We start from the raw sequence: 16,263 nt of genomic DNA on the forward strand, positions 1-16,263 counted from the left end.
AATGCGACATTTAAGGTGCAACCATTACTGGAGGATCCCGATACTACAAAAGATGAATCCACATTCAAACCAATCAGTGATGAGTATTATGTGCGTTCGGGTCTATTAGGTTTTTTGGGTCCCGGCGGTTTGGTGTTCGTTTGCGGTTCTCGCGATGGTCTAATGACTGTAACTGGGCGAAAACATAATGCGGACGATATAATTGCAACAGTGCTTGCTGTGGAACCGATGCGTTTCATATATCGCGGGCGCATAGCCGTTTTCAGTATTAAAGTATTACGTGATGAACGTGTTTGTGTAATAGCCGAACAGCGACCGGACTGCTCCGAAGAGGAGAGTTTCCAATGGATGTCACGTGTGTTGCAAGCCGTTGATTCAATACATCAGGTGGGCATTTATTGTTTGGCGCTTGTGCCTCCGAATCATTTGCCGAAAACACCATTGGGTGGCATACATCTGTGTGAGGCGCGACGCCGCTTCTTAGAGGGTTCACTGCATCCAGCCAATGTGTTAATGTGTCCACACACGTGCGTAACTAATCTGCCAAAGCCGCGGGAAATTCATCAAGGTGAGTGTTTGTTTTTGGTTTTTTTTTTGCTTTGCTTTGGTGAAAGGGCGAAAAGAGAAGGAGGGGAAAGGAAAGTGATTATACATACATATTTACAAAATATATTGCCTACAAAACACTTACGCAAACAAAATGTACCAAATATACTAAAAACTAAACCTCGAATTGCGATGTGCCCGAAGTATTGTATACATAATTCCTATCAGAACTGGCAAGTTATAAATTTTGTTCACTCTATTTACTTAATACCAAATAATAATAATAGATTGGCGCTTACACATATGTTCGTGTTTGGCCGAGCTTCTCCTCCAACTTGTGGCATGCGACTTGATGTTGTCACACCGACCCCGAATAGCGATTATATTTTTTTGAGAAGCTATTTTTCACGGCAGAAATACACTCGCAGGTTTGCCATTGCCGAGGAGCGACCGCTGTTAAGAAAAAATTTTTTTAGAACTTTTTGCGATGTTACTTTGACCTGGTCTTGCGGAGCGGAAACGCGCACTGATTTCCACTACACCACAGCGGCCATTTACTTAGACCTGAAAATTATAACATTTGCTATTAAACAAAAAATATAATATATTTCTGATTTTTTTTTAAGTTTAATGGTGATTTCGTTTCGACTAAAAGATTACGCCTTTAGACTGCCCTTTCTCTTTTCGTGTTCGATTCTAAATTAAAAGCAAAGGGTGAGAAAATTTTGTGTTCGTTTCTTAAAATGCCACACTCTTGTAAGACAAAAGAGGCACATTCTTTGCCCTTTGAAGCTTTGTCAGAGGAGATGGTTGCCCTGAATATCAGATGGTTATTTAAAACGACAATATTATAAAGTACATGAACTAGACAAGGACAACAAGGTAGACACATGCCCTTTTGCAGGATTGAGTATAGCTACGGTGACCATCCGTTCTGTTTTTTGCAGGACCGTACTGTTTTTTAAAGGTCGGTCCTGCGTAGTTTTTCACTCCTGAAAAACCTAAAAATGTACTGATTTTTTCCAAGTATCCTGCATTTGTCCCGCATTTTATTCGTTATTTTAAAATTATCGGACAATGGATGTATTTTTTCAAAAAAGTGTTTTTTGGTACTTTGCGTAGCTTTTCTTCAATATCTCATGAAAAGATCTCCAAATTACCGTAAGCGACTTACAGCTCGAAGTGTATTGATGTGCCTCTTACTAAAATATATAACTTGTGGCGACTTCAATGAAAATTATTAGTGCTACAGGCGAAAAAAGTGAGATTTTCAATCAAATGCGCAGTTTCATTTGATTATTTTTTTCATTATTTAAAAAATTCGATAAAGACGATATATCATTACAGTAAACTTTGAGCCAAAGATAATGAAAATCGGATTAGAAATCTAGATGCTATGGAGCGCAATCTGCTCAAATTATATATTTTTGTAAAAGGCACTTTGTAACTCGTCGTTTACGTCGATTCATGACGTCGATTTTTGACAAATAACTGCGAAAAGTACCAAAAAAACAAAAAAAGAAGGGTATTGTTTTCGTTTTGAACGACTCAAAACTTGCCTATAAAATAATCTTTTAAAGATTTTCACTTTTCGTGTAAGCTATTGTAATTATGATATGTTTTACTATACTTTTATAAATATTCATGTAAAAAAAGATTAATATCAATGAAGAAAACGTGATTCATTTTTAAAGCTTAAAATATAATGAGAACTTAGAATCATAAATACTCTTTTGATATTTTTATACTACGTAAATATATGTAGGCGTATTTTTGAAAAATTGTCCTTCATTTTGAATCCATATTTATGATCACCGTAAGTATAGCATAAAACATATTTTGCACCGTTTTTATGTCCGTGGGTAGCTGCGCTTTAATGCTTTAAAGAATTACCTAACAAAAACGCAACATTTCCCCGGGCTCATACAATTGTCTTGCGAGTAGTAATCTTTTTTATGTCGACAAGTTCGTAAAGGAGTCAATTTGTAAAGTATTTCTTAACGCCACATTTCTAAATTTTTTGCTTTGGGCACAAGTAATTCGCTGTTAAACATCGTCATTTACATAGAACATGCTATCTTTGATGCAAGTTAACCCTTCCTCACAACACAATGCATTGCATATTTGAAAACATATGTATGTAAAAAATATAAAATTTTTATAAAGACGAATTGGTACATTAAAAAAGAAGATATTGGATAAAATTTATTTTAAGTTTAATATCAGAAAATTTTGTGATTGGATGCATTTTTTCGAACTCAAAGAATGGAAAATTTGGAAATTCAAAAATTTGTATTGCAGATTTTTTCGAATCTTCCAATACTTTTTCAGTTTAAGGGAATACCCCTAATGCTTTAGTAAATCTAAAAGTTCTCATTTGAGTCATTGAAAACAGTTTCATAAAATTTCCAATATTTGTTTTTCTTTTCCAATATTTTAAACAAAAAGTTTTGCTTTCGACAGAAAAGGGATATTGGATAAAATTAATTTTGAAGTTTCATATCAGTAAATTGAGTGAAAACTGAAAACTTCGAAATTCAAAGTTTTTTAATACAAATTTTTACGAGATTTTCGATTTTTTGTTAAGCGTTTTTAGTGTAAGTGAATACCCCTAATTCGTTAGTAAATTTGAAATTGCTCAGTTGAGTCGTTTCGGCAATTTCCCTAAAATTGGAAAAGGACAAGTGCAAATTTTCGAGACTATCTGAACTGTCAAATATATTTTTTATTTAAACTTTCGAGTTTTTCACTGTTTTGAGTTTAAGGGAGTCCCAAAAGGGAGTTCATAAAAATTCCGAATCTTCCGATTATGTATGTTTGTAATGTACACTTCTACTTATTTCTTCCAATATATTTTTCGCATTCATTTTATGACTTGATTGCTTCATTTAAGTAAGGAATAATTCATTGTATTTCATACAAAATATGTGTGGATTTTCATCGGTTCATTGTCATATTCGAAATCATTTCGTTAATTTTATTACTCTGTTTTAGGACTGTGCGATTATTCGATTACTCTAGCAAGTTGGGGTTGTTCAATTACTTGATTAATCAAAATGATGATTACTCGAGTTACCTTAAATATATGTAATTACTCAAAAAATTAATTTTGCTCGTTAAAACAGTATACTTTGGAAAATGTTTAACTCCTTTTTTACAATGTGTAATGAATAAAATATTTTTATTTGAAAAAAATCAATGCTCTTCTATTGCTTTATATTTACAGAGTACTTTGAATATTTGATTACTCATTTTACTCATAATGTTGATTAATCATAAAGCAATCTACTCAAATATTATAGTTTTTGGTTAATCAAAATCTTGATTACTCGAGTAACTGAACTTTTGAGTTATCATAATTTCCAATTAAAAGAATAATTGAGTTATTTACTTAATGATTAATTAAAATTTTGAATAATCAATTAATCGCACAGCCCTACTCTGTATATTAAACAACATCAAAAAAAATAAAATAAAATGAATAAATAATTGTCTTCAAATGCTTTTATTATATAAAAATTGTAATTATTTTTCTTTTCTTCATTATGCTGCCTCTTTTCGAAACCATTACTTTGATGCAACCATAATCAACAACATTGTACACACTTGAAACATAACAAACAAACAACCACCAAGTACACTTCTACTACTACTACCACCACCACTACCACTACTATTGCTACCATTATAATTAACACCTACAATACCTGCATATCTTATAAAATAAAAAATAATAAATATCATATAATGACACACTCAACTTATTTAACGTATTCGTAATGAATTGGTTGAATTGAATGAAATTGTTGCAATTTAAATAAAAAAAAAAAAAAAAAAATCATACAAAAATGTACTAACATCACAATAAAAAAGGTGTGCAAACTGCAACTGCAAAAATAAGCTCATCTGGATGTGGTATTACAGACACGTCTGTTGGACCAGCCTCAGTGATGGTTGGAAATTTAGTGCAGGGCAACCGTTTAGCCATCGCACAAGGTCGGGACATTGGCTTATCGGAGGAGAATGAACGAAAGGTAAGTTTTTAAAAATAAAGCAAATCAAGTACTATTAAATCAAGCTAAAAAATATTAGGGGTCTTCACAAAAAAAATTATTGTAACAAAAAATTTGACGCATTTCTCGTACTCATATGAGTTATAATTTTCGGCAGTGGGCGGATTTAAAACTGAATAAATATCGAACAGCTGATAGCAGTTTACCCACTACCAAAAAAAAAAACAAAATTATCAAGCTTGCCATCACGATAATGCGATAATCGGTTTACCGACAGTAAAATAATTTTACACAAACAACATACTACTGAGAAACGAGTAACGAAGTATCAAGCTCGGCGTGAAGACCCCTATTGATGATAATACCTTATAAAAATAAAACGATACCTTACAAATACAAAATTTATTTATTTTTTCAGCATCAATTAATAACTGGTGTGCTACGTTGGCGTGCAAATACCTCACCGGACCATATCATTTTTACGCTATTGAATTCGAAAGGTAAGATTTAATGAGAAATATCAATTTTTGAGTAATTTTAAAAGGAATATGAAACACTTAGCTTTAAAAAAGCTTAGCGCCAAGGTGACTTGGTTTTATAACACAGCAGAGTAGATACTTACTACATAAGTTCATAGTAATTGCGATTTTTAGCGTCAGTGAAACCGAATCCGTAGCCGGTTTCACTCAATCAGTTCATGATTTCGACATAACCTCAAATAGTTTTTATAGCCACAGCCGTTTCTGTACCTAACTAAGCTCTAATAAATCGTCCTTTTCCCAAAAAATTATTTTTTCTGCATTAAAGTCACTTCTGGCGTACGCCTTGTGCCATTACGATAAGTCGAAAATCTGACTAGACGGCATTAAATAGACTACGGTTATACCATGTTCTGACCGACAACGAAAACACTTTGAAAACGAGGCTTTTCACACCGGCTGTTAGTGTTTTCGTTGGCATTTCCTACATCTTTTGATACACAGTTTTGCTACACAAAAACAAAACCAAAATACTTTTCCTTCATTTTCTTTTCATTTACAACCTTTTACTTTCACTCATATTTTATTTTGACTAGCCAATTAACAATAAATATTAAAGATGATAAAATATGACTTCCACTTCGATAAATAATCCAAAAAACTTATGATGACACCGATTGGAATGAGTGGAACGTGAGTTTTCAAGTAGTTTTCAGCGAAAACTGTTTTTCGTTTGACAAATTTTACATGGACGAAAACACAAGTTTTAGGTCGCAAATCAGTTTTGGCAACGAAAACTTGTTTTCGATGTCGGTCAGAACATGGTATTAGGGTTTCAGCGGAGTATTTGTCAGCCCGCCCTTAATCATGTATTTTTATTTAAATTGGTTTGAATTTATACATACTTTTTAATTTGAACAAAAAATTCTCTTCCTTTTTAAGGTGCTATCGCAAAGACTTTGACATGCTCAGAATTGCACAAACGAGCTGAGAAAATAGCAGCACTTTTACAGGAACGAGGACGTATTGAACCGGGTGATCATGTTGGTAAGTAGAAAATGAAGGTTCTGGAAATGAGCTTTAAAAGTTAACTGTATTGTTAAAATTTGTACAGAAAAAAATTGACACTTGAGCACTGAAATCAGTTTCTGATTTCAAAGCTCAGGAAGTCTTTTTAGTATTAAGCTCTGATTTGTAAGACATATGTATCCAATCGCTGTAGAGAGATAAAGCGATTTTCAGCATTAAAAGACTAGGGATAAATTTAAAGCCAGCTTTTAAAATCAGCGCACCTATTAAGCTAATTTTTTATGTACAATTTTAAGATGTACATTAGAGTGGTCCAACTTTTGTATGGAGAAAAAAATGTCATCCTAAAAAATGGGGCACCCCTTATTTTTTTGCTTTTGATATTTGTAATATCTATACCAACTTTCCTTTTTCTACTATAACCAATACAGGGTACTCAATGACCTTGAAATGCGTTACTGGATCGCTGTGAAACTGGCCAAAATATTGGCGATCTTTATAAAAGGCTACTGTTGCCATATGGCAACTGAAGCTTGTGCATTTTTTTTAGATAATTTAAATTGGAAATGTTCTTAGGTTGCTTAACCAATTGTTTGATTAATATGAGCATCATGAGCATCCTCTAGTTTTATACTTAGAAACGTAAGGTTTGGTCTAGCAAGAGGAAAAATTTTGGAAGGTGCCCCAAACCCTATCGGAAAAATTTTTTTTGGACCTCTTTGATGTACGTATCGTCGTTTAAAGTACAAAACCGCATATCAACAAAATGTAAAACCGTGAGGTAGCACAAATTATTTTCTACACATTTTTCAGTTTTAGTTCAGAAAGTTGCAATTCATATTCAGAAATTGCATAAATGGCGGATCCAATATGGCGGATGACTTTTTTAAAAATTTATCGGAATCGCTTGAAACTCATTACCCGGGGGTTTTTGGTGTCGCTGATTACGAATCCGATGTTCGTTTTTAAAAATTCAAAATGGCGGATCCAATATGGCGGGAAAAAATTAAAATTTGTTCGGATTCATGTGAAACTCAAAAATGTCGTTGACACCGAAAACGAGGTCAGTGATTACGAATCCGATGCTCGAAAACCCCCGAGTAACGAGTTTCAAGCGAATTTGATTAATTTCAGAATAGTTTGTCAGATTTAATTTTTTTGTACTTTTTTTTTTGAAAGTACCTAACTTTGAAGTGAAATTGTGAAAAAAACTAATGCAGCTAGAAAGCTACGGTTTATTGCATTGGAAAGAGTGGCCCGTTTACAATAAGAGTCGATGAAAAAGTGAAACCCGATTTTTTCTGACCCTTTTAACTTTACGTGTCACATATATGTAACAAAGCGAGACAGTCTAGTACCGTTTTTGTGAATGTATTGTGTACGTAAGTGTCGTTTTTGTGTATGTGTTGTGTACATGTTTATTTATAAACGCATGTGTTCATTTTCTTTCGTACGTGTTTATTGATATATCTCTTCTTTAATGTTTTCGGACGGTACTAGCTCTTACTGTATTACATATATGTTTTTTATGTACATACATACTAGGGATGTTAATCCCGGGATCCCGGGCTTTTAAAGTCCTAAAAATGCCGGGATTATGTGCCAAGAATCCCGGGATTTTCGCAATTTGTAATTTGCAATGATGGCAATAACAGAATGCCTTATGTTGACCTGTTTTCGCTATATTTCTTTCTTTTATTTAATATTTTTTATATATGTCTAGCTAATTATACATACACATAACACCGTGCGACAGGCAATTTTACACACAAAAAAATCAATTTATTCGCGAAGCCATGGGCCAAATATATGCAGTAAAATTGCGTTTTTAGCTTTTCTCTGCTTGAATAATATGAGTAACTCAGAAAATGGTTTAAAAAATTTAGTGCAATATACTTAGGAAAACAGTAGAGGTATCAAATTAAAGAAAAAATTCTGTAGAGAAAGAGCAGATAACATTTTTTTTGGTGCATAAGGTATTGAAGATCTCCTTAAAAATTGTATCCTTGAATATCCTTGAAATTTTTAAATATTTATTTTGAAAAAATTATATGTTAAGGACTAATATAAACTCGGCAACGTTTTCGAATATAGTCATTATAACTTTATTAGCTTAAAAAACTAAAATTGATTAAAAGGACATGTCAATACCTGTTCATCCTTGTGAACCCAAAAAAATTTAATTTGTTTAAATCCTGCAGAATTTTCTCTTTAATTTGGTATCCATTCTGCATTATTCTACATTGCACTGAATTTTTAAAATAATTTTTTAGAATTGATCATATCTTTGAAATTATAAAGTTCCAATAAAAAAAAAATTATAAAACTAAAGACGCAGTTTTACTATATTTGGCCCATAGCGTCGTGGGTATATTGATTGCTTGGTGTGTTTTGACTTTTTTTGTTTCAAACTGTTTCAATCTTTTTACTCAAAATTTTTAGAAAAATTTTAGGTACGCAATTTTATAGGTAAATATAGCCCATTAAATTACAGGAGGTTAAAGTGCTAGTTTCAAGTGACTAAGAGTAACGTTGATTTTTTATAATTTTTGTTTGCCGTAGGCTTCACGCATTTTCTTCCATAAAAAGTATGTTCGACAAGTTGTTTATATGGAAGAAAATGCCCAGCAGCGTTTAAAAAATTCCCAAAAATCAACGGTATGAAACTTGCATTTTATCCTACTTTAATTCAATGGGCTATAAAACTGCGTACCTCAAATTTTTCTAAAAAATTTTTATAAAAACAAATTAAATATTAAATAAAGAAAATAAATATAGACTAAACTGGTTGAAATAAGGCGTTTCTTTTATTTCTGCCACTAGTATTATGAACTTCTGTCAGCCACGCAATACATTTGTTGACTTAAGTTTTTTTGCATCGAGCTTTTTTCGACATGCCTTAAGTTATTTTATCAGATACGTACACGCTAAAGTATTCTTAAATGCGTATAAATTTAATTACTGTCTTTTGTTTTGTTACTAATGAAATATTTTTCAACTTAAGTAATAAAGTAGATTTCAAACCCATTTATTTATTATATGGTAGGATAGCTTCTCAAACTATATTGATTCCCTTTTTTGTTGGAAAATAATGAATATCTAAACGATGTCCCGAAAATCCCGAGATCGCAAAAATCGAAAAAATTAACATCCCTAATACATACATATGCGTAAGATGAGTTTTTCTAAATTTTTATTTATATTGTTTTTGTTGTACATATCGTCGCCCGTATGCCACAAACATGAATGTGTAAAAAATCGTTATTAAAACAACAGATTTGTAAAATAATAGCTAGACACGATACCGCCTTCAAGGCAATGCCGCCAAAGAAAACCCGTTTTTCGCTCTCTTGTAAAATTTGAGTGCGTAAGATAGGCGGTTTAGCAATTGGTCGATGGGCGGTTTTGCAAAAACATCAAAAAAAATCAAGTCAACCCAATAACTCAAAACTGATAAATTTGCACATTCATGCTTCTGGCATAAGGGTGATGATATGTTAACTATGTATATTAAAAAAAAAGAATTACATTTTTTTATTAATGTACGAAAATCTAATTCATAAAAAAATAGTTCGTCACCGCAAGTTTACATATATATATATGCACGTATGTATATACATAAAAAACTACAAATACATACAGTGGCGGTCAAAAGTGGATGAATAGTGTTTTACTTGTAATATTTACAATCTTTTTCAGGCTAAAATTGTTTTGCTATTTTTTCATAAAAATATAGTTCATCCTTTAACAAAACCCACATAAATCACACTTTCAAACTTTATACAGAATTTCGAGCTTTTTAACCAACATTTTTATAAAATTTTTAGGTATGCAGTTAACAGGCTTATAAAATTTTATTAAAATAAGTGCAAGTATTGAGCGGCTAAAATATCGCATTGATTTTTTAATATTTTTTTTTTGCTGACGGGTTTTCCGATTTTTTCATATAACAAGTGCAATTTATAAAAACTACCGTTCATTTTTTTAAATTCTTTTCGCAAACGGTTTTGCGTATTTTGTTCCACAAGAAATTCATGTGTATATGGAAAAAAGTGTAAAACGCCATCAGCAAAAAAAAAAAATATTAAAATTCAATGCGATTTTTTAGTCGCTCAAAACTTGCACTTAATAATAATAATAGATTGGCGCTTACACATATGTTGGTGTTTGGCCGAGCTTCTCCTCAAATTTCATAAGCCCAAAAATTTTATGAAAATTCGGATAAAAAACCCTACAAGAATTGTGTGATGGAAACTAACACATTCTCATTTATCTTACTAACACATTTGCAAATTTTGCGTTGGTTTAAAAGATACCATTAAATAAGGCCATAAGTTGGAGGAAGACGGAAGATCACATGTACACAAATGTTTACATCAGATTTTTCACTCTACCCTTTAGAATTTGATAGAAACTTGTAGGTAGCCAGTGGCAGAAATCTCTATCAGTCTTGCCACTCAAATGATTTGTCAAATGATAGTCAATGTTCTTGCAGGGTTGCCACTCAAATGATTTGTCAAATGATAGTCACTGTTCTTGCAGGGAAGCTAAAAATGTTGACGAAAATTTGTTGAATTTTATATAAAGTTTGAAAGCTTTAATCATATGGTTTTAGTTAAAGCATGAACCATATTTCTATAAAAAATAAAAAAAAATTAGCTCGGAAAACATTATAAATATTAAAAAGAAAACACCATTCATCAACTTTTGACCGTCACTGTATACCGATAAATGATACGTATTTTGAAAAGTAGATTGATAAGGATAACGATAACGATAAAACCCGCAAGAAGTATATCGATAAATCAACAAAGTATATCGATGAAAGTATCAACTCATATCAAAAAATTCCCATAAATACTGATTGCATCTAAAGTGACTATCGAAAGCAGTTTTAATTTCCGAAAATCAAACCTTCTGATACATATTTTTTGTTCGTTTGCACTGGCCGCACACGGTCGTTTGCCTCAGACGGTGAGCGGCTCATATGTATGCGACTTGGTCGTGATGGGATAAAGATGGATAGCGAAACGCGGATAATGCAATTGCAATGCTTTTGACTTAGGTTTTTTTTATGTACGTGTTATAGGGCTTTCGCACGAGGCGATTTTTCAGGCAACTTTTGCGTTCAGCTCACGCTGGGTTGCACGAAAAAAAAAATTGAAGGGCTAAAAATATCAATAAAAGAAAAAATCAAAATATTCGCCATAAAAAGGCGTTTGCATTGTTCACAACAAAGTTGGTCGCCAGCCAACATTTCTGTGAAGACGTGAAGTGAAAACATTTTGCATCACTTGACATAAATTCTGCTTTCAAACGAAAATAAATTGATTTGTCAAAAAGTTTTCACTGTGAAAACTTATTTTCAAACGGTTTTGTTGCTGTGAAAAAGAAAAGTTGGGAATTTTTCTCAAATCCATGTTCTGGTGATAAAGAATATTGTCTTAAATTCAGAATAATTTACCAAATAATGATCGAGAATCGCTTAAAATGATATAATGAAATGCTAAAGTGAAAAAATTTAATTTTCACTGACATTCAATTTTACATTTTCACTTCACCATTTCATTGAACGCCAATTGGCCCCCTGTACTGTAATGTTTTCCGACGGTACTAGCTCTTACTGCCAATATAGGAGTATTACATACATATATGGATTTCGGTCAAGAATGATAGAATACAAGATTGCGCCGATTGCAGCAGAATTCGTGAGAGTAATTTTAGCGTGACGTCATCGTAGAGTTGACAACTGAGAGCGGCGAGAATGAGCGCGACTAGTGATGTGCTGAATTGTCCCCAATACTTAAAAAAGATTTCGGTACCCTATACTTCCTTTTCGGTATCCGATACCGATTATTTACATTAAACCCTCGCCATTATATGCATTTCAGGTTTAGAAAAAACTTTCATTACTAATTTATATGATATCGGCTAAAACACTTGAACTTATCGCCACAGAAAAATATTATTTTATCAGTTTTAACCTTAGTCGATCCAAGGTTCAAGAAAAATACTTTGACCGATGAAGAAGCCTTTCAGGGGAGAGATTCTGTAGCCAGTTAGCGACAAGTTTCGGATCGATATCGCACTTGTTGACTTACAAATATTTGATATCAAACGTCGACAAAACCGATACCGATTCGAAAATTGTCGTTAACTGGTTACAGAATCTGTCCCAGGCCTACAAAAATGATATCGTCCGATTCAGCTGGAACAAAAATGCTTCAAACAAGTAAGGGTTTCTCTGTATTATGGCATCGAACCGACATATATACATCTTTCATTTGAATCAGTAAAAAAGTTCTATTGGCTCTTACATTCGGGTTTTGTTAGGCGTTTTTTCCATATTTTTGGCCTATGTGCGCTTTTATTCGAAACCTAAATGTTTCGGTACCGAGTAAAGAGAGTATTGGGTACTTAAAAGTATTGACGCAGCACATCACTACTGCTGTCTTCTCTACTATGACGTCACCAAAACAGCTGATTCTGTCAAAATCACTGAGAGCCGAGTAGCGGTATCGTCATCGGCGCCACCTCTGTATTCTCTCCACCGTGGATTTCGGTCATATAGTATATATGTATTGGTAAGACGAAGAAAAACATCTCTGCGTAAAATCTATCAGCTAGGGAGCGCCGTTTTTTCCTGTTCACAAAGCTCGAGAACGGCTATATCGATTTTTTTTTTTTTAATTTCGAACACCAACTGCAGTCTTTCCAAAGATGGTTATAGACTAAAAAAATGTCCATAAATAAAGTGGACGTGGCACCTCCCATATATAACCGAATTTTGTATACTGCATATCTCTGAAAGTATTCATAGTACTAGAACTTAGTGTGGGTAAATATGAAGTCAATTCAATACTCACGGAAGAAAATGGGGTTATTGGAAAAGGGCGTGTGTCACCGGCCAAACAAACTGCATTTTTCATATTGCATATCTCTGGAAGTAGATAGATAGAGTACTCGAACATGGTATGGAGATATATGTATGAAAGCAATCGTATACTCATGAATAAAATTGGGACTATTTGAAAAGGGGGCGTTGTGTGTGTTTGAGGTAGTATTGCCAGTAACTGAGTTAGTAAAATCCCGTCTAAATACAAACTAAATCCCGTTTTATACTAAAGATATGTATATATCTATTATACATAAAATGCTTTCGGATGAAAAATACAATTATGTATGTACATTAGCGTGCTTCTTTTTACGACTATTGTTTTTTTTTCACGCCTACCTCGAAATTTTGTGGAAATCACCTACAAAAAATTTGAAGCCTTAACATTAACATTAACATTAAGTACTCGCCCAAGGCATGCAAAGATTTCTCATATAAAATACACGTAAACTTAGATTTTTTTTGAAAAGTCTACAGCTCTGACGCATTCTATGGTGTAATATTGGTCAATGATGGGTTTTCTTCAGAATTGAATGCTCAGCTCAAAATGTTGGACCAAAATGTTTCAATAAAAAACAAAAAAAATTAATTTTGGGCGGGACGAAGTACGCCGGGTCTGCTTGTAAAATGTGAAGATAAGACGACTTTAAACGCTTTATAAATCGAAAACTGGTATCAAAATCTCGCTTTATAAAGCTCTTTAAATGTATTTTGTTTTTTATAAATAAGGCTATTATATTTTAAACTATAAGATGGTTCTAATGATATCGTCGAAAACATGATATGGAAATTTTTTCATTGGCTTTGATTTCAATACATAAAATTTAATTTTGTTTACAGTCGCTGAATAAAACCTTCCTATTATTTCCTCTCTCTCTCTCTCTTCCACAGCTTTAATATTTCCACCCGGTTTGGATTTATTATGCGCGTTTTATGGGTGTCTTTATTTGGCTGCTATACCAATTACCATACGACCACCACATCCACAAAATCTCATTACGACTCTGCCAACTGTGCGCATGATTGTTGATGTCTCTAAAAGTGTTATTGTGCTCTCTATACAACCGATAATAAAATTATTGAAATCACGCGAAGCGGCTGCTTCCATCGATCCGAAAACTTGGCCACCCATATTGGATATTGATGACAATCCTAAGCGCAAATTAATGGCTATTGCAAATGCACCATTGGACTCAACTGCATACTTGGACTTTAGTGTATCCACTTGTGGTCGCTTAAGTGGTGTGAATATTACGCATCGGTAAGCAGTTGAAAATAATAATGACAAATGTACCACTTAGGGATATGGAAATTGTGGAAATTTTTTTTGTAGCGTCTTTGATAAGCATACTGGTTATATAAATTTTTTACATAAGTATTATTTAACTAATCCATTTTATCTCTCCCTTTCCTGCAGCTCCCTTTCTAGTCTCTGCGCAAGCTTAAAATTAGCTTGCGAATTATATCCTTCTCGTCACGTTGCTCTCTGTCTAGATCCGTATTGTGGTCTCGGTTTCGCCATGTGGACCTTAATTGGTGTCTACAGCGGTCATCATTCGATTCTCATTGCCCCTTACGAAGTCGAGACGAATCCCAGTTTATGGTTATCAACATTGTCGCATTATCGGGTGCGTGACACCTTCTGTTCGTATGGCGTCATCGAGCTATGCACAAAGGCACTTAGTAATTCAATACCGATGCTCAAGCAACGTAACGTTGATTTACGCTGTGTACGCACATGTGTGGTTGTAGCCGAAGAGCGTCCGCGCGTTCAACTCACGCAACAATTTTGTAAGCTCTTCCAAGCGCTCGGCTTGAATACGCGTTGCGTATCCACCTCATTCGGTTGTCGTGTCAATCCGGCTATTTGTGTGCAAGGTGCCAGCTCGGCGGAGAGTGCACAGGTGTATGTGGATCTGCGCGCGTTGCGAAATAATCGTGTGGCGCTTGTGGAACGCGGTGCTCCGAATTCGCTGTGTCTGATAGAATCGGGGAAACTTTTGCCAGGTGTAAAGGTAATCATTGCCAATCCGGAGACGAAAGGGCACTGTGGCGATTCGCATTTGGGTGAAATATGGGTAAGCAATTGTTTGTGTGTGTGCTGCAGGCTGAAAATCGAATATGGAAATTTCTTATGAATGAAAATAGCAGTTTCTCCACCGGAATTATAAAATTTATGTATCATATTTTAAGACCTGTGCTAAATTATTATATTATATATAGTCATTTCCAGCGAAAGGTCTAGCGCGAAAAAATATTTTATATAACTTATTTATGGGCCAATTTGGCTACGAATAATGGTCTCGCTAGGTGGCGCTTGGGTCGAGATATTTTGCTACGACTTCTTTCAAATTTGGCATATGTAATTGAAACAAAGTAAGGCATGGATTTGCAAGAAATGGTTCGCACGAAAACAAATTCGCCCGTTGTGAATACACGGAAGCGAAAAGTTAAGAATTTCAGGCGAAAATTAAACTCATGATAAGGCTGATTAATATTTACGTGAACGGGACCGATTGGTAAATACCTCCAGAAATCACATTATTTTGATTCCGATGATAAATTTTTAAAAAAATTTTAAGCAGAGCTTTTAAGCTTAAACTCTTCTATCATCTGAGGTCATTTTTTGGAAAAAATATTAAAAAAAGAAAAAATCAATATTTGGCCGTATTTTCAAGTCGGCCCAGCTGATGTAAATTTTAATATTTTCTCGAAATATTTCTGCGGAAGTCTTAAAATATAATAAATGAATTAACTCCGATGGAAAAACAGTACCGATTTGTTTTTTATATGGAGAGTGAGGCACCTTAATGTATACAAACTACCCGTTTTTTCGGTTTCAATTGCAGGTTCAATCACCGCACAACGCTAATGGCTATTTCACCATTTATGGCGACGAAACTGACTATAATGACCATTTTAACGCCAAGCTAGTAACTGGGGCGACAACAGAAGTCTATGCACGCACTGGCTATTTAGGCTTTTTACGACGCACTGAATGTTCGCAAGCGGTTTCCATTTTGGACGAAACCACACCCAGTGTGGCTAGTCGTGACAGTGACAATGAGTCACTTAACTCAATGAGTCAGTTGCATTTGAATTTCTCATCTATGTCAACAGGACCGCAGGCGCCCAGCGTTAGCGGTGATCCATGCTCGCTGGCCAATGTCAATGATCAGGAATTGCACGATGCTGTCTATGTAGTAGGTGCTTTGGATGAGGTAATTACACTGCGTGGCATGAATTACCATCCGATCGATATAGAAAATTCGGTGCTAAGGTGTCATAAGAAAATCGCTGA

General features: G+C 33.9%; 1 protein-coding gene across 1 annotated transcript; it reads left to right on the forward strand.

The window, feature by feature from the left end:
* Positions 1 to 16,261, forward strand: LOC118740115 (disco-interacting protein 2-like; the record flags this gene model as incomplete). The annotated part of the gene is made up of 7 exons (XM_036471609.1): positions 1 to 568; positions 4,420 to 4,580; positions 4,978 to 5,059; positions 5,981 to 6,085; positions 13,854 to 14,223; positions 14,380 to 15,040; positions 15,812 to 16,261. Coding segments are annotated over 7 exons (2,397 nt in total), but the record flags the coding sequence as incomplete, so codon positions are not given.
* Between the last annotated feature and the right edge of the window lie 2 nt (positions 16,262 to 16,263).

Source organism: Rhagoletis pomonella, unplaced genomic scaffold (assembly GCF_013731165.1).
Source record: "Rhagoletis pomonella isolate Grant_MI unplaced genomic scaffold, Rhpom_1.0 Rhpom_scaffold_00005, whole genome shotgun sequence".
Taxonomy (NCBI): domain Eukaryota; kingdom Metazoa; phylum Arthropoda; class Insecta; order Diptera; family Tephritidae; genus Rhagoletis; species Rhagoletis pomonella.